At 46.1% G+C, this 26,570-nt stretch overlaps 2 protein-coding genes across 12 annotated transcripts in view; one reads left to right on the forward strand and one right to left on the reverse strand.

The window, feature by feature from the left end:
* The window catches only part of LOC114589172 (FK506-binding protein 15-like), an 82,970-nt gene extending 66,733 nt beyond the window's left edge, over window positions 1-16,237 (reverse strand). For 4 of the 10 annotated variants that reach the window (XM_077922359.1, XM_077922355.1, XM_077922354.1 and 1 more), the window contains exons 1-9: window positions 15,965-16,237; window positions 8,216-8,325; window positions 7,717-7,855; window positions 6,873-6,942; window positions 5,495-5,569; window positions 2,256-2,354; window positions 1,827-1,976; window positions 932-1,000; window positions 76-219 (exon numbers count right to left, since the gene is read on the reverse strand). In XM_077922359.1, coding sequence (XP_077778485.1) covers window positions 76-219; window positions 932-1,000; window positions 1,827-1,976; window positions 2,256-2,354; window positions 5,495-5,569; window positions 6,873-6,942; window positions 7,717-7,855; window positions 8,216-8,325; window positions 15,965-16,017 — 909 coding nt within the window. In that variant the 5' untranslated portion in view covers window positions 16,018-16,237. The remainder of the gene's footprint in view (window positions 1-75; window positions 220-931; window positions 1,001-1,826; window positions 1,977-2,255; window positions 2,355-5,494; window positions 5,570-6,872; window positions 6,943-7,716; window positions 7,856-8,215; window positions 8,326-15,964) is intronic. The other 6 variants (XM_077922360.1, XM_077922356.1, XM_077922353.1 and 3 more) reach the window with 4 other exon arrangements.
* Window positions 16,238-16,352: 115 nt separating this feature from the next.
* SLC31A1 (solute carrier family 31 member 1) overlaps window positions 16,353-26,570 on the forward strand; it is a 30,474-nt gene continuing 20,256 nt past the window's right edge. The window contains exons 1-2 of one of the 2 annotated variants that reach the window (XM_028715399.2): window positions 16,353-16,467; window positions 20,000-20,174. The gene's annotated coding sequence lies outside the window, so the exon portion shown is untranslated. Of the gene's footprint in view, window positions 16,468-16,503; window positions 16,651-19,999; window positions 20,175-26,570 lie in introns of those variants that run through there. The other variant, XM_028715400.2, reaches the window with a different exon arrangement.

A 26,570-nucleotide genomic window follows, 5' to 3' on the forward strand; every position in this document is an offset into this window, starting at 1 on the left:
GGCAGTAGACTGACCACCCAACAACCTTCTGAGGTTCTCTTGGTTGCTAACACGTTGGGAGGAAGACACACTCACCCGTTTGACTTCCACCTCAAAGGCCAGAGTTGAGTCCGGAGGAATGCGTTCAGCTTCTCCAGAAGACCCGTAAGCCAATGCTGGCGGGATGAGGAGGAACCGCCTCCCTCCTCTCTTCATGCCAATCATCCCATCTTCCCAGGCCTTCAAGTTCCAGAAATGGAGAACCAAGCAGAAAACAAGTTTGGGTGACCGCCTTAGCTAAGTGCCAGAACCACACAGCCTTCGCCAACCTGACGTCGTCCAGATACCTTGGACTCCGACTCCAATCAGCAGGCGCTGGCTGGGGATGATGGGAGTTGGTGTCCACAGGATCTGTGTGTGCGTTTGTCAGGTTGGTAAAGGCTGGTCGAGAGTAGGGCACAGGAATACTGACAGTTCTCTTGGACTCTTGAGGACAGTACTGTAGTTTAAAGCAGGGATGAAAACCATTCCCTCCGGGGCAAGCTTCTTGGTGGGGAGGAGCATGCCAGGAGTGGGGGGGGGGCAAGAGGGGAAAGTGGGAGGGGCAACAAATGTAATTTTTCCCTTTGTACAATAGGCTACCTTAGACACCCACTCACACTCCCCCCTCTGTCTCTCATCCAGGACAGCAAGAGGCAACACTGGAGGTCCAGGACTGTTTTGGTCCAGGCCACAAAGCAGGCCTCCCACTCCAGCAGATCATGGCAGGCGTAGACAAGCTGGGACAGCTACCTGCCTGCGGTTCTTAAGGAAGCCATTTGATCAGGGTTTGAGCTCAAAAAACATCACTGCTATTCAGCCTTCCACACAGCCCGGGCTGCTGAACTCTGCTTAGATGTGGAAGTGGAAGAAAGAATCCTTGCACTGCGGTGGGAAGATAGCGCCATCTTACCTTGATGACTTTGCCAGAGCCTAGCTTCAGCCGGAGCAGCTTCTCTTTATTTACATTTGAGTCGAAAACCTGTTCCAAAAGTGGAAGGACAATGGGGTGAAATTACTTTTAATGCAGAAGATAATAGGTTCACGTTCCGCTACTCCAGTTGCTGAGCCAACAGCAATGAGTATCGAAGGACGGGGCACAGCTCAGGGACACAGCACCTGTTTTGCAGGCAGAAGGTTCCAGGTTCAAGCCTGGCAACTCCAAGTAGGTCAGGGAAGGGCTTTTGCTTGAAAGCCTGGAGAGCTACTGCCACTCAATGTGGGCGATGCCAACCTAGACCAGTGGCCTGATGTAGTGCAAGGCAGCTTTCTATATTGAATCCCCTACCTAGCGGTGCCTCCCATGTTGCAGATTGGGTAAAATGAGGTTGAGAAATAGGATCTAGTCCTTGGAGACAGGTGTAGCTTAGGGCCTAACAGCATGTGCTTACCAGGAAGAAGGTCCTGCGTTCCCTCCCCAGCATCCCCAGTTGAGAAAGGGCGGCAAGGCTGGGCAAGGCCCCACCTCTGGAGAGCAGCCAATGCAACCCCCATGGAAAAGCACTGGCTAGAGCTCATTGGGGTTGGGGTCAAATGCACATTGAGCTGTGAAGCAAGCTGGGTGAACCTCACCAAGTCCCTCTCCTGTTTCAGGAGGAATTTCCTTGCAATGTTATTGAAAGGCAAAAAGACGGGTTGTGGGAGAAAAGGGCTGTATGCAAACTATAAACCAGGAGTGGGAAAGCTGTGGCCATGAAGTGCTGCTAGAGACTTCAACTCCCATCATCCCCAGCACCTGGAGGATGCCACAGAAGTGCCCCATATGCAGTATAAAAACAGTATCAGCCAACCCCTCTGCCAGGTCTCACCTGCCCAAGACTACCGTTCTGGAACAGCCAGCCTGTAAAAGTGATCTCCAGGGCATCTCCAGTCTCCACACCTTGGCCGTCTCCGAGAACAAGATCCTGGCACAGCACCGAGTCAGGAGAACGGCTGCTGTTATACTTGGCAATGCACAGCTGCAAGGAGGAAGAACCAAGCCCTTTGTGTCATTAGCCTGCATTGTCATCCGCACCTATGCAATCTGGCCCAACGCAGCACTGGCTGAAGACCCCAGGGACCTGAAAAGGCCCTAACTGGCTACACCACCATTCCTTGCCCTCCCTGGATGCTTCTTAGTGGTTGGCAGAGAAAGCTTCTAGTGACTGATGCAAGAGAGCTGAGCTCCCGCGAACACTGGTTCAGTGTCTGCAGGAGAGCCACCCCCCACCCCACAATGCAATGCACGCCTCTGGCACCTGCTTGCTGAAGTCCACAGCCGCCATTTCTGATTCAAACATGATGGACCAATTCTGCCTCTGATCATCATAAAATGTGCAGTAGTTGTTGGGCTGCACCTGTGGAAAGAGAAAAGAGAAAGTGGAATTCAGAGCATCAGACAGCCTCTGCTCCAAACAACTTTCTTCCTGATGGGTCTTGCTAAAGACTTTGGGTTGTGTGCCAATGTTAGCCCTACTCAGAACAGACCCATGAAAATTGATGGACATGATAAATTTGGTGCATTAATTTCAGTGAGTCTACTCTAAGTACACACACAAAACATCAACGTATGTAGTGTGTCATGTTTAGAAATGGAAAAATGCAGAGGAAGAAGCAGAGCAAGTTGGGCTGGAAGGAATGGCCACAGGTGGGGATTCAACTTCTGTACTAAATAAAATTTTTGAAAAATTGGAAGGCCTGAGTAAGCAAGTGGCTGAACAATCATCTAAAATTGACCAAAACACAGTCAGTGTCAACAATTTGACTCAACAAGTTACTTTAAATGCACAATCAATTGGGAAACTATTGGAAGCCACTACAGAAAACCGTAAAGTAGCTGAAGAGGCTAAACAGAAAGCAGAGGCCGTACAGGAGGAAATCAAACCTATGCGCAAGCAGATTGATGAACATCAGGCATATCTGTCTATGATAGATTTAAAAAGTAAGGAAAATAATTTGAGACTGAGGTCAGTTCCAGAACTTGAAAAAGGAGACTTAACGGAATATTTGACAAAAGAATTTACAAAATTTTGGCCTTTGGAAGAAGACAAAGACTTTAAAATTGTAAGTGCATTCAGACTTGGGAAAGGAGGGAAGAAGGTCAAATTTAGGGACTGTTTGATCTCTCTCAGAACGAAGGCAGAAAGAGACAAGATACTGAGTGCACATTTTCAAAAGACCCTTGAAATTCAGGATTTGAGAGTGGAGATCTATAAGGATATCCCGAAATACTTACTGGAACTTAGATCTAGCTACGGAGACTTGGTGAAACTACTGGAAGCAACAGAATTGTTTTCAGGTGGGAGTTCCCCCAGGGACTATCCTTTACCCTCAGGGGGAAGAAAGTTAAAATTAAAACAACTGAAGACAAGGAAAAACTCTTGAGTGACTATATTAGAAAAAGAAGGAGACACATGGAGATTGCAGAGTTTTGAGAAACTAAAAGACAAAGTGCGAGATTGGTTACATTATCGTCAAATTAGGGAGGTCTTTAATATGGACAAAAAAACAGGTTTCCAGGTGGAAAAATCGAAATTAGAAACAGAACTGTTAGAACCTAAAACTAAGGTACTTTCAAGAATGTATAACTTGCTGTTAAAATGGAACACTCAGGATGAAACGGTCAAATCAGCTATGATAAAGTGGGCGCAAGACATTGGCTATAATATTATGTTTGCTGACTGGGAACGGTTATGGACCACTGGCGTGAAATTCACGGCATGTAATGCCTTGAAAGAAAATATTATGAAAATGATATACAGGTGGTACATGACCCCAGTCAAGCTTGCAAAAATATATCATTTGCCAGATAATAAGTGTTGGAAATGTAAAGAAACTGAGGGAACATTCTTTCACCTTTGGTGGACGTGCCCAAAGGTTAAGGCTTTCTGGGAAATGATCTATAATGAACTGAAAAAGGTATTTAAGTATACCTTCCCTAAGAAACCAGAGGCCTTCCTTTTGGGCATTGTTGGCCAAATGGTGCCAAAGAAGGACAGAACTTTCTTTATGTACGCAATAACAGCAGCAAGAATACTCATCGCAAAACATTGGAAGACACAAGATTTGCCCACGCTGGAAGAATGGCAGATGCAATTGATAGACTATATGGAATTGGCAGAAATGACTGGCAGAATCTGAGACCTGGGAGAAGAGCTGGTGGAAGAGGACTGGAAGAAATTTAAAGATTACTTGCAAAAGTACTGCAAATTGTATGAATGTTAGAATGCAGGATATAAAGATAATATGGTATTAGTGATATAGTTGAAAGGAGTATGTAAAAAATGGTTTATAAGAACAAAGGTGAAGCCAGAATAATATTATGTCAAACTTACATAAATTGATAAATAAAGGGAAAAATTGGAGACATAATAGTTGAAATGTATAATACAAAATAAGTTTTGAAAGAAGGTGAGGCATTGCTGAATAAGATTGTGTAAAAAGGAACACAGAAAAGGGAGATGTGAGGGAGTCTGGAAGGAGGGTTATGAGAATAATAACTAAGAAATTGGTTTTTTTATGTCTTTTCTATGTCTTTTTTCTTCTATTTTTTATGGTGGGTTTTTTATTGTATTTTTCTGTTTTTTCTTTGATTGATTGTGATGGTGTTCTTTCTTTTTTCCTACCCTGTCTTGAGTGTGATGTTTGTTTTATTGCCTAAAACTTTAATAAATATCTTAAAAAAAAAAAAAAGAAATGGAAAAATGCTATAGGATTTCAGGGTGGAGGGCTACCCCAAGGGATGTAAGCTACAGTAGGACAGAGGGCAGAATGTCATCTACTTTACTTTGTTACCTCTAGGTAAGCGTTTTAACCATAGAGGGGCCCCCTTGGTTCTAACACTACTCAAATCTAATGGGTTGCAACAAGCATTAGCCCTACTCAAAGCAGACCCACTGAAATTAATTGACCACAGCTGAGACCTCATATGCAATGTGCATTTCAAACAATATCATACCACCAAAGAGTCCTGGGAATTGCAGTTTGCAAAGAGTGCTGAAATGTTGTTGGGAGACGCCCCTACTCCCCTCACCACAGGGTTACAATCCCCCCCAGTTCTGTACGAAGAGGGACTGACCATTGAAACATGAAGATCGCTGGGTGTGACCTTGGGCCAATCACTGCTTCTCAGCCTCACCTCCCCCCACAGAGTGTTTGTGGGGATTAAATGAGGCAAAAAGAGAACCACACATACCACCTTGAGAAAAAGGAGGCATAGAAATGCAAAAAAATAAGCAAAAAGGCAGACCATTAGGTTTCCAGGATTTTTTTTGCATCAATTATTTTTGCTGACCTTCTGGATGCACAATACCTGAGCTTATGCCGAGTGATTTCTATTACTACATGAGAGATCTCAAGGCAGCCCCACAGGGTTCCTAGAAGGTCTGCTGTCCAGGAGCCAACCAGCTCCACACCTCCTCAGCTTCAGCAAGATGCGTTGCATCGTGTAACCTCAGCCTATGCCATGGTCCTTGCAGGTCTTAACACCAAAGCTTACCGTGAATACAAACCAGGCATCAATCCTGGCGGTTGCAATCTGCTGCTGCTTGCTGATGTAAAGAAGCACTCTGTACTGGATTCCACAAGAGATAGAAGGACAGAAGAAAACAGGAGCAAAAGTGAGGAATCAAAAACTACAGGTCTGGCTGTTTTCAAAAGCACCTGGAGCTGTTCTTATACCATGTAGCATTTCCACAGCACCCCAACACCCAAATGACACATTAACATACAAATACATCAGAGGTGTTCATTGTAGGAATTGCTTTGGTTGCAGGCGCTTGGCTTAATTACATGTGGAGTGACTTCGTTACAATGGAGCAAGCGTGGGGAGCCTTTGGTGCTGAGCTACAACACCCATTGGCTCTTGCCAGCATGGCCAGTGGAGAGGGATGATGGGAGCTGTCATTCAGGGACATCTGGAGGACCAAAGGCTCCCTACACCTGGAGAAACCAAGGGGTGAGATCTGTCCTTTTCCGCCCAATTAGCTAAACGAGAATGACATCCCAGTGTTTTATCCTGTCCCCACCACCCTCACCTGCAACAGCGCAGAAGGACAAGGCAATCATACCAGAGTCTTCCTGGAATAAACACATATGTTTCCTGACATATTTTATCAATTGATTGTAAAACACCTGTGAATCCTTTCACAGCAAAGTGGGGCAGAACAAACCACTGAAGAGCTACTGACTGAGCTGAAAAGGACAGAGGCTGGAAAAACTGAATCCCTTTTCCAACATAAGCTGCTGAAACCCCCTTCCTTATTTGAGTGTGGTGGGAACCTTTATTGATTTTTCAAGCCACGACAAAGTTACTGTCTCACCTCCCTCTATCCACTCTGCACACAATATCCCCTAGGCCCTTCTTTTGTCAAGATTCTAGTCCACATGGTTCTAGTTACATAAGAGCACAGGGAGCTGCCTCAGACTGAATCAAGTCACTGGTTTCTCTAGCTCAGGACTGCCTACTCTGACCGGCAGCAGTGTCCCCAGCCCTACCCAGAGGAGCTAGCGATTGGATTTGGGAGCTTCTGTCTGCAAAGTGGATGCTGTGTTGCTGAGTGACAGCCCCTTCCCTGCTGAGAATACTTTTTGTAGAGAAGTGAGGTCAGAATAAGAAAAATGGGAGCTATAACCCTTGTAAGCTGATTGGGCAGAAAGAGACAGGAGCCAAAACAGCACCTTTGCTTTTTCCAGAGTAAGACACCATCAGGAAACCAGGATTCAGACAAAGGGAAGCATTTCCTTAGCCCAACCTACATCAACCCGGTATCCTCCAGATGTTTAGGACCGACAGCAGCTGTAGTCCCAAACATCTGGAGGACAGCAGGATGACAGAAGGCCAGGCTACTTCAAGACACCACACCTCCTCCTCTTACCTCCTTGGTTGCATTGCTGCCCACTACAGCTGCTCCATACTTGCCATGTTTCACATATTTCCCATTGGTACTGGAGTGAGAAGAGAACACCTCTTAGCTTCCCACAATTGTTGCCACCATGCCAACCCCATGGGTTATATTAAGCAGCTCTTTACAAAGACTTCCCAGGGGTTGTTTAACTCCCATCAGCCCAGGCCATCTGGCCAATGGTGGGGGGTGGGCGGTAGCAGCCCAGCCACATTTTATCAGCCCACAAGCTCCCCATCCCAGGAGGTCTCTATCCTCATTTCAGTTCGGTGTTGGCTAGTGCCTCACTGGGGTGAATGCAGGGAGCCCAACTCTAGGTGGCACCAGAGCCAACAACAAGAAGGGCCAGCTAAGTCTAGGGCTGTCCCCATCCTCCTCCCTGCTGTGTTCTACCATGGCAGCATGGAGACTGAGGGGGAAGAGGAAGCTGACAGGAAGTCCTCCCCTCTGGATCGGTTGGACGTAAGAAGGCAGGCAGGTGGGAGCCAGCTGAGGGCAGAATGAGGGGACGCCTTCCTACTGGACCTGCTTTCACTGGTATGGCATAAGGCAATTGAGCCAGCACATTGAGCCAGAGTCAATGATATCCACAGCCTGATTGGCTGGAAGTAAAAAAACAACAACAGGCAGGTGGGGGCAGGCTGAGGTTGGGGAGGCGGTGCCCCATTCGCCCTAATCGACCACCCCCAACTGTTGTTCAGTTCCACCTCTTTCCGAAGAAGCCAGGCAAGATCGAGAGATGATTGCAAAAGACGTGAGCACAGGACTTGGGTAGCAAGAACACACTGCAGCTCATCCCCTCTACTGTAGTACTCACAACAAATATGCATGAACAGCTGTAGCGAAGAAGACTGAATGCACTGCTGCAGTGGGTGCAGGAGCAGCAGCGGGCACAGCAGTGGGTGCAGCAGCAGCAGCAGCTGCAGGAGGATGCTTCTGGGTGGGCAGACCTGCAGCTGGAGCAGCACATGAGAAGGGTAAGTGCTCTTTTGCAAACAGAACATTGCTTGCAAACATCAGGCCAATGTTAGCTCCCTTGTCTCGGGACCAAGCCAGTTGCTCAGATTAATGAAAAACAGGAAGTTGCCTTGTATGGCGTCAAACCACTGGGTCCATCTACCTCAGTGTGGTGACTACAGACCACCAGCACCTTTCTGGGGCCCCAGGTCAGGGGTCTCTCCCCAGCACTACTCGGGAGTTGACCAACCCAGTTGATTCTGTGGGGCTTCAGAACCAAAGGTTGGACTAGATGGGCCACTGCCCTGGTCCACAAGGGCTTGTCTTATGTTCCTAGGCATTGTGAACAGTTTACTTACCGGTAGCTGGTTGACCTTTTTTAGGCTGCTTGGGTGGCATGTATTGGAAGAGCACATTTCCAGATTCTGTAGCTGTCTGATCCTGTCCAAAGAGAGAGGCCAGCCTGGTCCTGGGCAGAGAGAAAAGTAACCATGCACTTCATTCACAGATGCTCATGTTTCACTGCAGGTTGGCAATTTTGTTGCAGCCTTCCCCAAAGACCAGAGGGTAATGGATTCAAAAACTAGAAACCAGTCAGTGATTAGGATGTTGGCCACCCCACTGGGTCATAATGCTTGCCGAGGGGAGCTTTGCCCAGTCTCTCTTGGGGTAACCAGCCTGGAAGAGCTGTTGTAAGAAATTAATGCACACAACTAAAGGAGTAGACACATTGTGGGTCTTCTCTAAGCAGAACTTAGTTGGAGACAACCCCTTCTTTTTCCTATCAAGTTTCTATAACCTCTCTTAAGAACAAAAGAAAAGCCTGCAGGATCTGGCCAAAGGCCCAGCGAATCCAGCATTCTGTTCTTACAGTAGCCAACAGAACCCAAGCACAAGAGGCCTCTCCCCTCCTGTGGTCTCCAGCAACAGTTGTTCAGAAGCCCTGCTGCCACCAACATGGTGAGCATAGCCACCATCGCTAGCCTTCTCCTCCCTGAATTTTTCTAATCCTCTTTTAAAGTCACCCAAGTTGGTGGCCATTCCTTCCTCCTGCGGGAGAGTTCTGTAGTTTAACTGTGCATGGTGTGAGAAAGTACTTTCTTTTGCCTTTCCTGAAGGTCTTCCAACATTCAGCTTCATCGGATGTTCACAAGAGGGAGAGAAATTGTTCCCTATCCACTTTCTCCATGCCATGCCTAATTTGATAAACTTCTATCATATTATCTCTTACTTGCTTTTTGTCTAAACTACAAAGTCCCTAAAACTGAAAAGACTGCTGCCAAATTAGTGCACCCAGGCTTTTATAGAACCTAGTAAACAAAACAAAAATTGTAAAGGAATCCATTATTGCAAAGATACAAGCCCTGCCCTTGCAGTTTACTCTTTCCCCACACAGGTAGATTCACTGCCAGGAATGTGGGGAGAGGGAATTAACCTGGCTGAACACAAGTGGTTTTCCCTACAGACATTCAGAAGTATCTCATCTCAGGGTTGTTCTAGGAGCAGAAACATACCAGTTACCCCACATCCTAGCCCACTTCCCTGCACTCCTGAGAGCTAGAAACTTGCAGATTAAAACAAACAAACAAACAAACAATAAGACCAAGTATCTTCAAACATTAAATTTACAGACTTAGCCCCAAACTCCATGCTATACTGAACAGCAAGCAAAAATATCCAAGGGGTGAAGTGCCCATTTTAAATGCCTGACAGCACCCCAAACAGCTGGTCCAGATGAAACAAACCCGTGGACTGCCTGCCAAAGGTACTCTGTTCGCCCTGGGTCTGACATCGCTGTTGAAGTGCCCCAGTCGGTTCTCCAGCTCCCACCCATTCAATGTTGGCTGCTGTTTTCTCGTGTCATTACCCCTCCCCTCTCTTTTCCATCCTGAAGCATCAGCAAAGTAAGGCGTGGGCAGTGGGGGGTGAATTAAACAGCTAAGGTTTCCAAAGGCAATTCTGCGTTTGCACAACAGCAATCCTCTGGAATGGCTGCATGACCTTGTGAGAGATACGAAAATCCATCCCGTGTCATCCCTAAGCAGTTCCTCTAGGATTCCAGCTAGAGAAAAACCACAAGTGGCAACATGCATGTTTGAGGGGCTCCCAAAAGAAGCGAGTGGAACAGAGATTGTGAGCTTGGCTTCTCCTTCTGGGGAGAGTGACATTCTGTGATGACATAGTAGATCCAGCTCACCCCACTCACGTGCCTACTCAGTTCCACTTGGAGGCAGGGAGAGCAAACTAAAGAAGAGGAAGTAAAACAGGAATTGAAGTTGGCAGGACCCTCAAAGCATTTCTTTCTTTATACACCACAACCCCCTTGCCATAGCAGCAAACAAGTGTGTGATATATATAAAAAATACAATTAAAACTTAAATAAAAATAGAGAAACTGTTAAAAACATCTAAAAGCATAACAAAGCATCTAAAACCAATTTAAGAACAGGAATCCAATCATGTGCCTGGAGAGGCTTGTTAAAATAGAAGCGTTTTCAGCAGGCATCTAGAAGAGGAGTGATAGTGCCTGCCTAATGTCAACAGGCAGGGAGTTCCAAAGTTTGGGTGCTGCCACACTAAAAGAAATGACTCCCTAGTGACAGATGGTACACGCATGGCCCTTGCCGAAGTGCAAGTTCCACAGGTCGAAAGGGATTAAACTGACAAGTACTGCATGGAGTACGGAAATGCCTTAAGTAATCTGGGACTTCAGCGGTGCCAAGATAGGATTTTCCTGTATCTCACAGGCTCTCTTTCCCATGGCCTCTCTAAACTAAAGTAGGGGATGAGAAACTTTTTCAGACAAAGGACCTCATTCCCCTGTGGGCAACCTTTCAGGGGCCACATACTAGTTGTGGGTGGGATCAGGGGCCAAAGTGCGACTCTTACCTTACTGCACTGGTCAACTTTTTATTTTTATGTTCAATCTTTATGCATAATTTATGCTGCAACCTATATTTGGTTGCCTTATTAATACATCTGAAATTTGACTCTGCACATGAGGCTACATCCCATCCATGCAAAAGTCAGAGGTTTCCACACACCCTTCTCTCTATTTTCTCCATCTAGGGAAGCAAGAGGCACCATCACAGTTCAAGAAAACATTCCACACAAGCAAAAGCACCTGAGGTGTGCGCAGGGCAGGGCCAGTCAGAAGAGTAAACCAGGGAGTGGGCATCACCTTGGTAAAGGCCTGAAGAACTGAATTCCAAAGGATCTCTCTGCTACCACATTTGTACATTAACTGAACTGGTGATGACTGGTTTCCATTGGGACTGGTGGGGTGGAAGGCTGGGAGCCCAACAGTAGGAGGAGCCAGAGCGAGGAAAGTCTGGTGGTGTTGTCCCCATCCTCTTCCTTCCTGCTGAATTCTACAGTGGGAAAACTAGGGCCACCCCTTGGACTGGTGGGCATAGACAAGAAGGGACGCAGGTGGGAGCTGGCTAAGGGAAGACTGAAGTTCATGGGGCAGTGTCCCATATGCCCTAAAACAGCAGCCTCTGATGCTTCCCAAGGGCTTAAAAGTTTGACACTGTTACTCAGAATCATGACATTTTCCCTACTTGCGCACCGAAAGCACTCAAAAGAGCAGTTCTTTCCCCCTTAAAAATTGGCATCAATATTCAACCAGGCATTAATCACGTTTTCAAGCTTCTCTTCATATCCTTCAAGGCTAGATAGTTAGATGATGATGATGATGATGATTTTGTAAAGGCACAACCTTAGGTGAAAACTCTCATAAGTGAAAGCCAAGATTCCCAATACAAATATATTAATTAAAAAAGTCCAGTAGCACCTTAGAGACCAACTAAGTTTGTTCTTGGTATAAGCTTTCATGTGCATGCACACTTCTTCAGATACACACCTAGTTGTTCTCTAAGGTGCTACTGGACATTTTTTATTTTTTATATATATATTTCGACTGCGTCAGACCAACACGGCTACCTATCTGAATCTATTCCCAGTACTGTACAGTATTTCTCAGTTCTATGGCAAGAACTAGGCTCTGAGCGCAGTAGTGGTGCAATTGAGGAATTCACCAAGCTCCTACACCAGCATTTCCTCAGTGTTTGCCCTTCTGAATTCTTTTAGATTCCTGTTTTTTCTGAAAATCCTTCCTAAACTGGAAACTAACACCAATGATCTTTTCTATTCCTCAATGTATTGCCAATGATGATGATGCAATGTTCCTTGCTGGATCAGGGTTCATTTTTACATGCCTCCTCATCCAGAAATCCACTACCACAGGAACAGCCAACAAGTCAATGAATGGCACCCCAACCTTCCTAAACCCAACTGCACTTGTTCCTTTTGTGCAATCAGTATTCACAGCTTGCTTATCTCACTGAATTCTTGCAACATTCACTCGGGGTCCAGACAGTTAACCTCCCCCATTGCCACCCTTAAGAGTTCCAAGGCAACGACGACACTCTCCAACACCATCATGTCAGCTCATGATATTGGGGGGGGGGGATCAGCAGTTCTCCAGAAATTACTGGACTACAACTCCCACTGTCCCTGGCCTTCAGCCATGCTGGCAAGGACTGACAGAAGCTGGAGTCCAGCCATAGGTTCCTCATCTCTGCCTTATGCCCTCCTTGTGGCCCTCTGACATGGCAATGCCCATAATAATTCCTTGATAAGAGCTCTAGCCCCCTTGCTCTGGAAGAATGTTCTACTGTGGGGCAATCTCTCCTTTGGAGGCACAGATTTAGGAGGAGGCAGAGCCTTCTCCCCACCAACCACCATAAGACATGAGAGGTGAACACCCAAGGAAAATGTCATGCCTGAAAGGAAAAAGATCAGGAATGTAAGAAGCTGTCTTCTATCAAACGAGACCCTTTGTCTATCTAGCTCAGTACTGCCTACTGACTGGCCGTGCCTTTCCTGGGTTTCAAACAGGGGGCATTCCCAGCCCTCCTTGGAGATACCAGGGATTGAACTTAGGACCTTCTGCATGCAAAGCAGACACTTAATTTTGTTCCCAAAGCATTCCAAAAGAATCAACTCAGCTAATCAAAGGACTTTACCTTCAGCCTTGGGGCGGGGGGAAGCTGCAGCTTGGGGAAATGTCTTTTGCAGTAGGAAAAACAAGCTACCGGGTAAGTTGAGCTGCAAGAGGTGCTGCCCTGATTTAGTTTTCCAAGGAGACTGACAGACATCCCTCAAGTCAAGCTGATGCCCTTGCAGAGGATTCTCATTGCTTTGGCAGAGAAATGTGAGGTGGAAGACAATTTAGTATGTTTAGGTTTTGTATACCCTGCCTTTAGTTGTATAAAGCATTGAATTTTTGTTAGTTTACTTGTCTCTGTGGTTCCATAATAATTTGGGGGGGGGGGGAATATATTTTTTTAAACCTCCTCAACTTGCCCAAGCACCCCAGCCCAGCTTGAAGGCCATTCCTGTGTGTGTGGTTGGACGTCTTCTTCCTAGGAACATAAGAAGTGGCCTTACACTGAGTCACATCCTTGTTCCATCTAGTTCAATTTCACCTATAGCAACAGCTCTCCAGGGTCCCAGACAGGGACCTCATCTGCACTATACATTGGAAGCACTATTATACCTCTTTATGCCCTCATGGCTTCTCCTACAAAGAATCCTGGGAACGGTAGTATGTTAAGGCTGCTGTGAGTTGTTAGGAGACCCCCTGTTCCCCTCACAGACTTACCATTCCCAGAGTTCCCTGGGAAGAGGGACTGCAGTCACTCTGAGAATTGTGTGTAGATGCAAAAACTATTGAAAGCTGTATGATACTGCTTTAAATGTAAAGTGAAGATGAGATCAGGAAGTTTTTCCCAGCCTTACCTGCAGATGCTGGGCATTGAACCCAGGACCTTCTACATGCAAAGAAGATACTTCACCACCCTGTAATGCCAGTGTTGCAAAGTGTGGGTTGCAGAGGTTGGGCCCTGCAGGAACAGAGCACTTAGCTACATGGGCTCTGGGCCTGATTCAGCAGGGTTCTCCTTATGACCTTAGCCCTTACAAGTCTGTGATGTAGACCAAGTATAGTATTCCCAATCCTATAGGAAGAAGTGACCAAAGCCTGAAAGATAGCAGATTCACTTAAATAATGTACGTACTGAATTGGGGACTTTCCAAGTGATGCCTTTTTCTCTTGCTTACTAATTATCACACCAGTTCCTGAAGCAAATTAATCAGCTACAAGTGTTAGGAAGAGTGAATTCTAGCTGACCAAGCTGCAGACCTACGTTACCCTCCAGATGAGTCGTCCTCTCATGGGGCAGTTAGAGTTCAGTGGTAACTTTATTCAGGTGGCTATATGTCACTCTGACCTTTGCTCACTGCCAGTGTTGCCAAAAACAACAGTGCAGTGCCCTTATTTTGAACACCTAAAATGTCACAGTGTAAAGGGCACTAGAAATATTTCTTAGGGTTCCTTTTGTAGAAGGAATTTAAGACCACAAAACACCTCCATTCAGTCCTGTTACTGGCACCCACTTTAGGGCAGGAGTTAGAATGCCAAATTGTGACCTGGGGGATCAGGGTGCAGATTCTCACTTGGAGATTAAGCTCACTTTGTGACTTGGGGCCAGTCACTCTCTCTCAGTGTAACATCAGCAAAGAAGAAGTGGAAACAGAAAGTTAGAATCAGGAAATGGGAAAATATTTCACCACAGCACAGGCAACAGGCATTTATATGCAAATCAACCCTATGTACATTCATGGGGAAGTTCAGTTGAATTCAGTGGAGTCTACCCCCCAATAAGTCTTGCTTTTTAAGAATAATCCTCCTTTCCCCATTAACCCCTGGGCCGAACTTCCTAGACCCAAACCACTACTAAAACATAATGTATTCCCTCACTCTACAAAAGGTGTGGGGTATGTTTGGCCCTCTGGATTGTAGCGCAAGTGCACTCCCATCACCAGTGGTGTAGCGGTCTGGGGTTGTGGAGGTCACTATTTCTGCAGCAGGGTCCCTGCCTCCCACACCCAATCATCATGAGAGGCGAACTTTTGGAGCTAAGCCAGGGGTCTGCAACCTGCGGCTCCGGAGACGCATGTGGCTCTTTTACACCTTTGCCGCGGCTCTGGGGCGGATACTAGCGAGGGGAGGAGGCGCATTGTGCGCCCCGACACTCCCCCACTGTGGCGGGCGCTGTACTGGCTGTGATGTCGCATGGGGGTGGTGCGTGCGTTAGTCACGCACCGTCCCGACGTCACCTTCCCGCCTGCCTGCCCGCTACATTTTAAGGGGCATGTACGCTGGTCACTGCATTGAAAGGGGGCATGTACGCTGGTCACTGTTTTGAAGGGGAGTGAAGAACACACACACACACAAAGGTAACTTGTTAATTTAACGTTTATTTCTATGAGGAGGAGTAATTCTGAGGGGTCAAACAAAGAAATAATAAAAAAGTGACAAAAAAGTTATTTTTATAATGACGAGTTTTGCGGCTCCGTTTTTTTTTCTTCGGAAACGGGTCCAAGTGGCTCTTTTTGTCTTAAAGGTTGCAGACCCCTGAGCTAAGCTAAGCATGTAAGAAACAGTGAAAACACAAGGCACTTCGGTTTCAGCTCAATGCTGGCTCTGCTCAGAGTAGGTCCACTGAAATGGGTGGGCATAACCAACGCATAGCTTAGTCGGATGCAAGCCAGTGCCTCCCATTTCATCCTTAGCTGGACGAAACCCCGCCCATTTCATCCTCACCAGCTGGCTCAAAGACGCCTAGCTCAGCTGAACTTCGCTTCTCTCTCAGCGCCTAACAGCACGTATTTGCAGACAAAGCCCACTGCATGTGTTCGGAATCACCCTTCGCAAGCCTGCACACACCCACCCCAGCCCCACATACAGCCCCAGAACCACATACAGCTCTAGTCCCACATGCTGCCCCAGCCCCACACCCACCCCAGCCCCACATGTTGCCCCAACCCCACATGCTGCCCCAGCCCCACATACAGCTCCAGTCCCACATGCTGCCCCAGCCCACATACAGCTCTAGTCCCACATGCTGCCCCAGACCCACATGCAGCACCAGCCCCACATACAGCTATGGTCCCCTCACACAGCCCCGCCCCCTCACGCGGACCCAAAGACACCCGCACACCCCGCATCTCCCCCCACACAGAGAGGCGCCGCATTCTCACCCTCCCGTCGGAAGCTGGAAGGCCTCGTCTTCTTCATCCATGTCCCCCAACATCCTGACGGCCCCTCGCTCCCCGCGCCCCTCGGCTAAGCCCAAGCCGGGAGGCGAGAGCCGCAAAGCGCGCGGCTGCAACTTCTCTGCCACGGCTGAAGCGCTGGGCTGCGGAAGCGAAACTAGCAAGCCAAAGCGGCCGGCGGCACGTGATCACGGCCAAGCATTTACCGGTCACCAAGCGGCCCAAACTTCCAGGCGGAAGAAAGAAACGTGTCCACAGGGGCGCTCGCGAGCCGCTGCCGTGATTTTAGCGCCGGGGCTCTTATGTTTGACGGAAAGGGAGGGGGACACGGCTGGACCAATGGGAAGCTGGTTTCTGGGAGAGGGAGGCGGGAAGGCGGGTGACGCTCGCTCGATGCTGGCCAATGAGGTGGCGCCTCCGCTCGCCGGGCGAAGAAGGGACACGTCTGAGGAGGTCGAGGGAAGGAGGAGAAGGCGAGGAAGGCGCAGGTAGGCGGCGATCAGAGGGAGCGAGTGCGAGGGTTCCGGTGCCAGCGCCTCACGGGGGGGTGGGGGGAGGCTGAGGGCATAGCTGTCAACCTTCCCTTTTTTGCGGCAAATTCCCTTATTCCAGCGCCGCTTCCCGCTGCTTCCCCGGATTGTTCGATATCCCGTAGACTGTCCCCGGGACAGGTGAGGCTGCTGATCCCTTATTTTCGAGGCTGCTGATCCCTTATTTTCAATTCTGAAAGTTGACAGCTATGGCTGAGGGAGGTGGACGAGGAGGTAGGGAACGGAGATAACTGGAAGCAGTTCCGTTTTTATATGTGTTCATATATCTATATGGTAATCTTGAAAAATAATAAAATAAATATGATCGTTACCTCAAGAATAATGAATAAATCCTAAATGACAGAGGAGCAACGGGAACGCAGGGAGCATGGGGGCCTGAGGGTGAAAAGGAGGAATGAAACGGGGGTGAAGAAGGGCAAGATTCCGAGGGGGAGGCAGAGGGCAGGAGGGACGAGGGCGGAAAAGGCGGGTGGCTGGAGCTCGGGAAGTGGGAAGTGCCGTTGTATTCCGATGTGGCATTTTAGTTCTTGTTTATTATTGCTTTCGTCTGATTTCAATACACTTGGGTGCATGTGCCACACAGTACACTTAAGTCACATTCAAAGCACATGCTTCCTTCCCCCAAAGGATCCTGGGAATTGTAGCTTGTTCATCGTGGAGCTACATTTCCCAGCACCCTTAAACTTAAGTTCCCTGGCTGGCTTCATACACATCATACATTTAAAGCATGCATCTTTCCCCCCAAAGAACCCTGGAAATTGTAGTGTACCCCTCACTGGGCTACAGTTCCAAACACCCATAAACTAAAGTGCCCAGGGTTCTTTGTGGGGAATGTGCTTTAAATGTGTGGCATGTGTGCAACCTGGTTGCAAATGCAACATACATTTAAATTACATTTCCCCCCTTCAAGTTCCCTAAACCCTTAACAGACAACAGTTCCCAACATTCTTTTGAGGTGAGGAGGAATTGTGTGCTTTAACAATGTAGTGTGTTCACAGCCTCAGTTGTTTTACTGTGTAAGTCGCTTTGAGGTACCTGAATGCAAAAATGTCACTAATAACTGTAAAATAATAAATAAAAATAAAATGAATTGAGTGAAGAAGAGCAAGGATCCGTGAAAGCAGAAGATGGGCAGAAGAACTCTGTTGCTGGAACAAGCCAAAGGCTGTCTAATTCAGCTTTCGGTCCTGACTGAGGCCAACCAGATGGATGTCCTCATGGAAAGCCCACAGGGAGGAGCTGACTACAGTGCTCCCTAGCAGCTCATATTCAGACGCCGACTGCCTCCAACAGCGGAGGGAAGACATAGGCATCATGGCTAGTAGCTGTTGGTAGCCTCTTAAAACCATTATTGTTTGAGTGAGTGTGTGGAATGGCGAGAAGGATGGGACCTGAGTGTTGAATTGAAATGGGATTTGTAAAGTGACAGGATGAATAGGTGGGTTAAGGGAAAGAACGTCAGAGTGAATGATAGGCGAGAGACAGAGGCCGAATGAGAAAGGAGAGTGGTGGTAGAGAATGATCAGCTGGCTGGACTAGTAGAGTTTAATGTTATAGGGAAATGGGGAGGTGTATATTTATGACCAGCAGGCCTTCCAAAGTGCCGTTCTAGGAAGCGATGTAACTTGCCTTCCTAACTCCAAACAGTTTCTTTGAGGGATTTTTCTTTTTGGGTTTTTCAAGACTGAGCTAGAAAGAATCTCAGTTTCCAAGCTGGTGAAGAAGTGTTTGCTGATTTGGAAGACAAACAGACTCAAAATACAAATAAATCAATAAATCTGTATTGTATAGGGGTGGCTTGTGTGAAATGTTTTTTTTCCCCACCCTTGCTTTGGAGGTGGCAGTGTTGTAGGCCACTTCCTAGATCGGGGACAGGAGTAGGTGGATAAGCATTCTAGGCATCTGGTTTCACAGGCTCCAAGAAGTGTAAAGGTGGCACCTAGAACTTCTCAGGCTTGAACTATCATGATTGGTGCTGACTACTGAGGAATAGGAAATCTTTTTTGCAGGTGTAGTCTAATTCATTCTGCCCAGAAATGCACCCTTCTTCTGATATCTTCTGTGCCTCAGGTTCCATTTCTGGGCTGTTGTCCAGGATCTCCTGGTTTAGAATGCCTTTGTCTGGAGGGTTGGCTAGGCACGTCTCCCAGAAGAATTAAGAACTGATTTTAAAAAGGCTTTTACACTCTTGGAGATTAACTCTGTAAAAAAAAAACCAAAAACTTTTCTGTAATAAGAGTCTCTCTCAAAATGTGATTTGAAACTTGAGAGTTTAGAAGCCAGCTGTATTTTCCCTGTCAACTGTGTATTTGAAAACTGCATCACCAGAAACAGTAGATTCAAATTCTTTGTACTCATTCAAATCCTAACAGATGTTGGTTAGATTGGACAAATAGCTGAAGAGGAAACTGAGCTGCTGTAGCCAATAATGTGGGATTTAAGAGGTTTGGTGATGCATCTTACTCTAAACACCCATGACATGTCATAGAAAATAATCCAACTCTGGGATCATTTCTTGAGGTTAATTCTTGCACTGAACAAGTGGTGTGTGCCTTTCATTCCCACACACTGCTCCAGTAATGTTTGCAGCTGAAGCCTACATTTCAAGAATTGTTCCAGGAATCAGTGAAGCATTGCTGATTTTTCTACAATGTCTTATAACAAGCTTGTAAAGCTTGTGTAACCTGGGTAGCCAATTCAAAATTTGTGGTCACCAGAACATGCCCTTGCTACAAAGAGCCTGCTGCACCACTCGAACATAGTGTAAGATGAAGGACAAAGATGCAAGGGTGTGATATCTTTCCCTATCTCTGCACCTGCATTATCTTCCTCCAGCTCAGAGCCAGAAAGGTAAGACAGAGGTTTGTTTTGGCTCTCTGTTCACACCCAGCAAGTGCAGAACTAAAGCAAGCTGTAGGCTTCTAACCATGTTTGGGACGGCGGAGGGAGTAGTTATTTCTACCCCACTGCAGCTCTAATGTCAGAAGAAGGCCTCAGACTTGACTCACTCGCAACAGCACGTCTGACTCCTTGCCCTGATGAAAGAAGCAAGCACATCCCAGATGCAGGGGCAGGGGAACCTTTGTTCCTCCAGATGTTGCTGCACTCCCATCAACCCTAGCAAGCATGCACAATGGACAATAATAATTGGAGTTGTACTTCAGCAACCTCGTGGGGGGGGGGAAGGTTCTTCACACTTTTGTTAGAGCATGTACACAGTTTTAAAAAAATAAATCCTCAGAAACCACGTTGCCCTGTTCTAGCTGTTTGATTCCAGTCACTGTGCTATCCATCTGACCTTGGACTTTGTATTTGCCAGATCGAGAGTATTTTCATGAGAAGAAGGCACAAAATAAAAATCAACATGAGGGCAACTTTCCTCCTTTTACTGTGTACCTGCCCATGTCCCTGAGGTTCTTAAAGGTGGTATTCCTATTGACTAAACAGTCCATTTTTTCTTTCTTGACAGTGTACAGAAATCATCAGTTTGCTGCCAGGAGTTGGAGCTTGCTTAGGCTTAGGTGTTCAGGAGCAGGGCTGAGCACACAAACAACGGAGAATTACAGATGATATAGATTGCAAATTTTACACAGGATAAGAGCTATCTCTTTATTTGTAAACTTTTGAAGTCATCCATAGTTAAGGTAAGCTTTTTGGTCTATTTTTAGCTTGTTAATTAATGCTTGTTTATCTTCCAGCAGTTTATTTATTTTGTGGACACTAATTAGCTGGCAGATAGAGAATCCAAATAGTTCTTCTAGTTTCGTGAATAGTTAAAAGAAGGAGCTATTGCTGACCTAGTGCCCTAATTTAAGAACTATTATACAGTGTGTGGACTTCATTAATGTTCCTTGCTCAAGACAGTTGTCCACTTCCCAAAACCTCTATGTCGTATGAGAGGTTTATCTTATCCCTGACCCCCTTATCTCAAAAGGGAGTTTTGTCAATATGCCTTGGTTGCCTTTAATCATGGCATAATGATCTCTGCGGACAGGAGTGTCAGCAGCTGATAACTAGTCTCCCATCATTCCTCCTTAGAAGTCCTGTTCAGTAAGGCTTTTGACAGTTCCCCATTATATTCTTGCAAAGTAGGTGGTAAAATGTAGACTGGATGAGGTAACTGTTGACTGGTTCACTGACCGAACCCAAAGAGTGCTCACTAATCATCATCCTGGAAAAAAGTGACAAGTGGGGTACCACAGGGTTCTCTCCTGGTTCCGTTGTTATTCAATGTCTTTAAAAATTACTTGGATGAAGGAATTGATGGGGATGCTCATTAAATTGGCAGATTACACCAAATAGGACAGGTAGCTAATGGATTCAAGATGACCGTAACAGATTGGAGAACTGGACCCAAACTAACAAAATGAATTTCAATACGGGCAAATGCAGGGTTCTGCACTTAGGCAGGAAGAACCAGATTCACAAATATAAGATCGGAGACACTTGTGAAAAGGACCTAGGGGTCTTAGTGGACCACAAGCTTAACATAAGTCAACAGTGTGATGCAGCAACAAGAAAGCTAATGCAATTCTAGCCTGCATCAACAGAAGTATAGTGTCCAGACCAAGGGAAGTAACAACACCACTCTATTCTACCTTAGTCAGACCATAGCCAATATATTGACAAGCTGGAACATGTGCAGAGGAAGGCAACCAAGATGATCGAGGGTCTGGAAATAAAGACTTCACGGGAACAGTTGGAAGGAGCTGGGTATATTTAGCGTGGAAAAGAGGAAACTAAGAGGAGATGTGATAGCCATATTCAAATATCCCAAGGGCTGTCACATGGAAGATGGAGCAAGCTTGTTTTAGGTCTGGAGGGTAGGACTCAAATCAATGGCTTCCAGTTACAAGAAAGGAGATTCCAACTAAACATCAGGAATAACTTTCTGACTGTAGGAACTGTTCAACAGTGGAACAGAGACTCTTGGGAGGTTGTGGACTCTCCTTCCTTGGAAATTTTTAAGCATAGGTTAGATGGCCATCTGTCATGGATGCTAGATGCTTTAGTTAGGGTTGCCATATTCCCAATGGTGAAAATCTGGACAGTTGTTGAGTTGTTGTTTTTTCTTTGGATCAAAGTTGCTGAGCTTTTTTTGGAAACATCTCTCTTTTGGGGGGCTTTTCTTAGATTTTTAAGATTTTTTTTTAAAAAATAACCCAACTTGCCATACTTTCAGGTTTTCCCAGACATTTTGCCGATTCAGCAAAGAATCGCCCAAACACCATTTTCTGAACAATTCCTGGACATATGGCAGCCCTACTTTAGTTGAGATTCTTGCATTGCAAGGGGTTGGACTAGATGACCCTTGAGGTCCCTTCCAACTGTGCATTTCTATGATTCTATGAAATACTCTGGTCCCAGACCATGTACAGCTTCATAGAGGATAAACCATGGTAACTAGCCTAGGTGCTTCTGCTTTTTGCTTCTTAAACATTTTAATTTTCTTGCAGTGGCATCCAAAGCAGGCCTGTTTTTGATAAGAAGGGACAGTCTCATTTGTGCTGACTTGTCTGCTTACCCCAGAATAGACTTCATGTTTGTTGGATTGGGTGGTGTTAATTAAAGTTAAACTTTATTAAACTCAGAGTAGAGCTATTTGAAATTAATGGACCTAATTTCATTAATTTCAATGGGTCTGTTCTGAGTAAAACTTAGGTGAATGTCCTCCCCCCTTGGTTTTTTCTTTCTTTTCTTTCTTTCTAGAATCTCAGGATCTATCAACCAGAGTCAGATGCAAAAGATACACAAGATTTAAAGGGCATGTGTCTAAGTGCATTTTGAGACTAGGGATTTCTTCTCAGTACAAAACAAAAAACACCTTGTCGATCGGCTGCAAGTCACTCAGAGATCTACCAGTAGATTCCAACCCACCTTCTGACCGCCCCATGTCTGTTCTGTAGTTACTCTACGTGGCAGTAGGGTGGGAGAAAGCCTTGAGAGTACACAGTGATAATGCGAAAAGGCTTCCTTGACTCCACAGGAATGGTTCTCTTCTCATTGTAAAATCTTGCCAGCTCTCCTCAGAGTGGGTGTTACTTGAACATAGGGTCCACAACTAGAAAACAGTTGTAAAACCCACAAGCGACCCATACAGAGAGTCACTCACAAATGTGCATCACATGCCTATATTCATGTGCCTTAAAGTTAATCTCTTCTTGTCCTTTGTCAATGTCATTTACCCATGCCTGTATGGAGGCTTCCAAACAGAAAACTATTTTTTTCTTAATCTAGAGTAGTCTGTGGAGTTATTTGGCGGGGCATTTAGGTTTGGGTCATGTGACTTTCTAGGCTAGCGGTGCTTAATCACAGGTCATACAGAATCTTTAATTGCTAGAAATAGTGGTACATTGAGGAAGCAGGCTGGCTTGGTTTTGGTTAGTTGCACCCCCCTCTTTTTGCTTCTGTTGCCCTCTCCCCAAATATATCTATTAGAATGAGCTCAAGTCTCAAACCTCCCTGGGGGTGATGGCTTGGAAGAAGAGAGACTGTGAAGCTGAAGCAGCTTTGGAGAGTTAATAATTACCCTCCAGGTATACACAGTGGGTCTGGATGCTGCATGTCAGTGCCATTGAAAGCTGCTGTGTGGAAACTTTGATCTGCTGAGGGATTGTTGGCAAGGGCGGAAAGCTGGTCTCCTGCCAGCTGTGAAATGGGGAAGCAGATGGGGAGAAAGGAAGCCCCCAACCCTTGTTGGCCTATTCAGGATTTATTGAAAAGCATTACGTGTTTAAGAAAGCCAGGAAGCTAGATTATTGGAACTTGCAAACCCTTATTGTTCTGACGCCAAACAGGAGTTCACTCTTTCTCTGTGCTGATTGGCAGCAGGCTCTCCCAAGACCTCAGGTAGTGCTCTGTCCCAGCTACCTGACATCCCTCTTAACCTGGGAATTCCTGCATGCGAAAAACCAGCTCTTACATTGAACTATGAGTCCTCTGGGCACCACATAGCTTGGATTGCTAGTGGGAAAGGCGAGCTGCATTTCCTACTGGCCGGACCATATATGCAAATCTTTATCTTTGACCACTGCAATATCTTTCTTATGACCAAATGCACGGCATGTTGTCACAGCATGGCCTAGCTACCACTATATCTTCCCTCCCCGCACAGCCCTCCTCCAATCAGCTGCTCACCTGACAATTAGATAGAGGGTAATATTCAAAGGCGATAACATTTGAATTCAAGGAAGGCTTCTGAAGAAGGAGCAGTCTTGAGAGGCTTCTTTAGCAAGGCAGCAAAAATATACCACCAGCTTGACACCATCCATTGCAGAAACAATTTTTTCTTGCTTTGGTTACATTTCCCCCCCTCCCATCCCAGAGCTCCATACCCACAACTTTAATGTGTATTTTGGCAGATTGAATAATCTGCCAAAATACAGAGTCTGCCTGTCTGCTGTTCTCTCTAGGGGGTGAGAAGGACCTTCCTAACACAAACCGAACTGCTCATTGTTCCATTTGGCTGAGGTCCTTCCTGGTTTTGAAACCTGATGATCCCTACAATTGCTATGTGCTATACTAAAATAAAGAATGGGTTTACATACATTTGGCTGTGTTTAATGTTGAGTCTTTACAGCACAGGAAAGGGTCATAGCTGAGTGGGAAAGCATTGGTTTTGCATGCAGAAAATCCCAGGTTCAATCTCTAGCAGCACCTCCAAGTTAAGGTTAGGAGAGAGCTCTGCCTAAACCCCTGGAGATCCACTGCCAGTCAGGGTAGACAGTATTGAGTTAGATGGACCAATGGTCTGGTTCAATCCTATGTTCTTGCTGTACAAAGTGTATAAGATGTTGTGGGGGTACTTTGCCATTCAACTCTGAATAGAACTTCATGCCTCATTTCTCCCACCTTGCCCCATTTGTCCTCCTTATGTTTCTGACTTTTCTGTAAACTGTCAGAACACACTATCTTCCGTTATGTGGTCCTCCATCCAGATTTCACTGGCAATAGTGATGGTTCATAGGAGGTACCTACTATTCACTGCTCCTGGCTGTTGGCCCCCACAGATACCAGCAAGCAATGGACTTGCGTCAAAGGCTCTAATCTGCCAGCCCTCTGGCCTTATCATGCCAAGACAAAGTTGGGTGCTGTTCTAGAGTTCAAAGTTGCACAACAGTTGCCTGTAGCCAAAGGGTTGCAGTGCTTCTTTGGAGGATGGGGGGCACGGGACCAAAACCATTGCTCCTGTTTTCTTTTGATGCTGCAGTGACTTTTGGCAGAACCCCACTGTAAGCAGGTTTACCATCTTTTTTGGGGTCAGGCACGGGCAATGGACTTGAGGGTGGAGCTTGCCAATTGGATCATTACAGCCTGTTGCAATAGCTGTAAATAATAGTGGCAGCAATTCCTTTACAATGACATTCTAATCTAAAGGCTTAGTCAGAGGAGAGGTACAGAGGTATTGTTTCCCCTAGTACGGTAAGTCTTACATTGTGCAAGGGCACAATGTCCATTCTCTTGTCACCTCATGAACAACAGTATTGAGTTTGCAAACTATCTGCGGGGTTTCAGGAAATAAAATTGCTCCTTCAGCAGGAGCCAGTTTCCCTGGTGCTTTTCTTCCTGTAACCTAGATTCTTGCCTTGATATGGTCATTAGTGTACCAGCCTGTGCCTCTTTAAGTTCTCCCAGGAAATAATAGTGATGATCTGCTGAGGGAAGAGGGGTTTGAATCTCTTACAATACAGTGGTGCCTCGCAAGACGAAAATAATCCGTTCCGCGAGTCTATTTGTCTAGCGTTTTTTTCGTCTTGCGAAGCAACCCTATTAGCGGATTAGCGCTATTAGCGGCTTAGCGGCTATTAAAGGCTTAGCGGCTAAAAGGCTATTAGCGGCTTAGCGGCTTAGAAAAAGGGGGGGGGGAGCGAAAAGACTCGCAAGACGTTTTCGTTGTGCGAAGCAAGCCCATAGGGAAAATCGTCTTGCGAAGCAACTCAAAAACGGAAAACCCTTTCGTCTAGCGGGTTTTTCGTCTTGCGAGGCATTCGTCTTGCAGGGCACCACTGTATTGCTCTGTCCCCTTTGGTGTGGTTCGCATGGCTTTATTGCTTATGTCTACCTTGCACATTACACAGGCTCCTCTCTGGGAGGAGACTGTCTGAGGAAGGGCTGTAGCTCAGTAGCAGGCATCTTCAGGTAGGGCTCAGAGAGACCTCAGTCCAAAAGTCTGGGGAGCTTCTGCATGTTCTGACTTTGTATAAGAAAGTATCCTATGTTTCTCTCAAATGTTAAGCACACTCTTTGGTGCTGAACATCTTGGTGTGTGGCCTGAAAAGCCTGGCCTCTTTTGGTTTCAAGAAGTCAGATATTGTTCTTTTTTGTCCTCTTTCTTCCTGCCTGGTTTGTGCTTATTCTTTCCAAATGGGAAGAGTGAATGCAGCATCCTACCCTCAATGATCCCCTGGGCTAGGAAGGAAAGATTGCTGCAGTGCTCGCTTATTGTTTGGAGAGTAGAGTATGTGGTGCTGCACTATAATCTCTGAATCCACTACCTCTTCCAATGTGAGCAGATGAGGAGGAGGAGCTTCTGTTGCGTCTTAGATTGGTTGTGTCTTAGATCAGAAGAAAACACAACAGTATTTTTTGCTGTCTGGGGAACACTTTGCTGTAGGATGTACTAATTCTCATCCACCTGGGAGAGGAAGAGGAATTATTTGCTGACAATGAGCTAATTGCAGCTATGAAGCAAAATATACAGACCAGTTGCCTTTGAGGTTTGGAAGAAATTAGGGGTTAATATTGGGACTGAGGCCAGTTCAGTCTTTGTTGTCTTTTTAAGGCTGTGTGCCACATTGCCAGGATAGCATTATATGGAGAATAAAAAGGGGATTTGGGGATAGGTTGTTGTCTCCAGTCACTACTTGTGATCTTCTTTGGAATACCTGTTTGGATACTGTTAGATGAGGAGGTCTGAACTAGGTGGACCTTGATCTGATCTCAAGGGGAAACTCCAGTTTTCTAGAGCAGAGGTGGAAGAACCTCTGGTTCTCCACATATTGGACCATAACTCCCATGATCATCCCATATTGTTGGACCAC

The sequence above is a fragment of the Podarcis muralis genome, chromosome Z (genome assembly GCF_964188315.1).
Source record: "Podarcis muralis chromosome Z, rPodMur119.hap1.1, whole genome shotgun sequence".
Lineage (NCBI taxonomy): Eukaryota > Metazoa > Chordata > Lepidosauria > Squamata > Lacertidae > Podarcis > Podarcis muralis.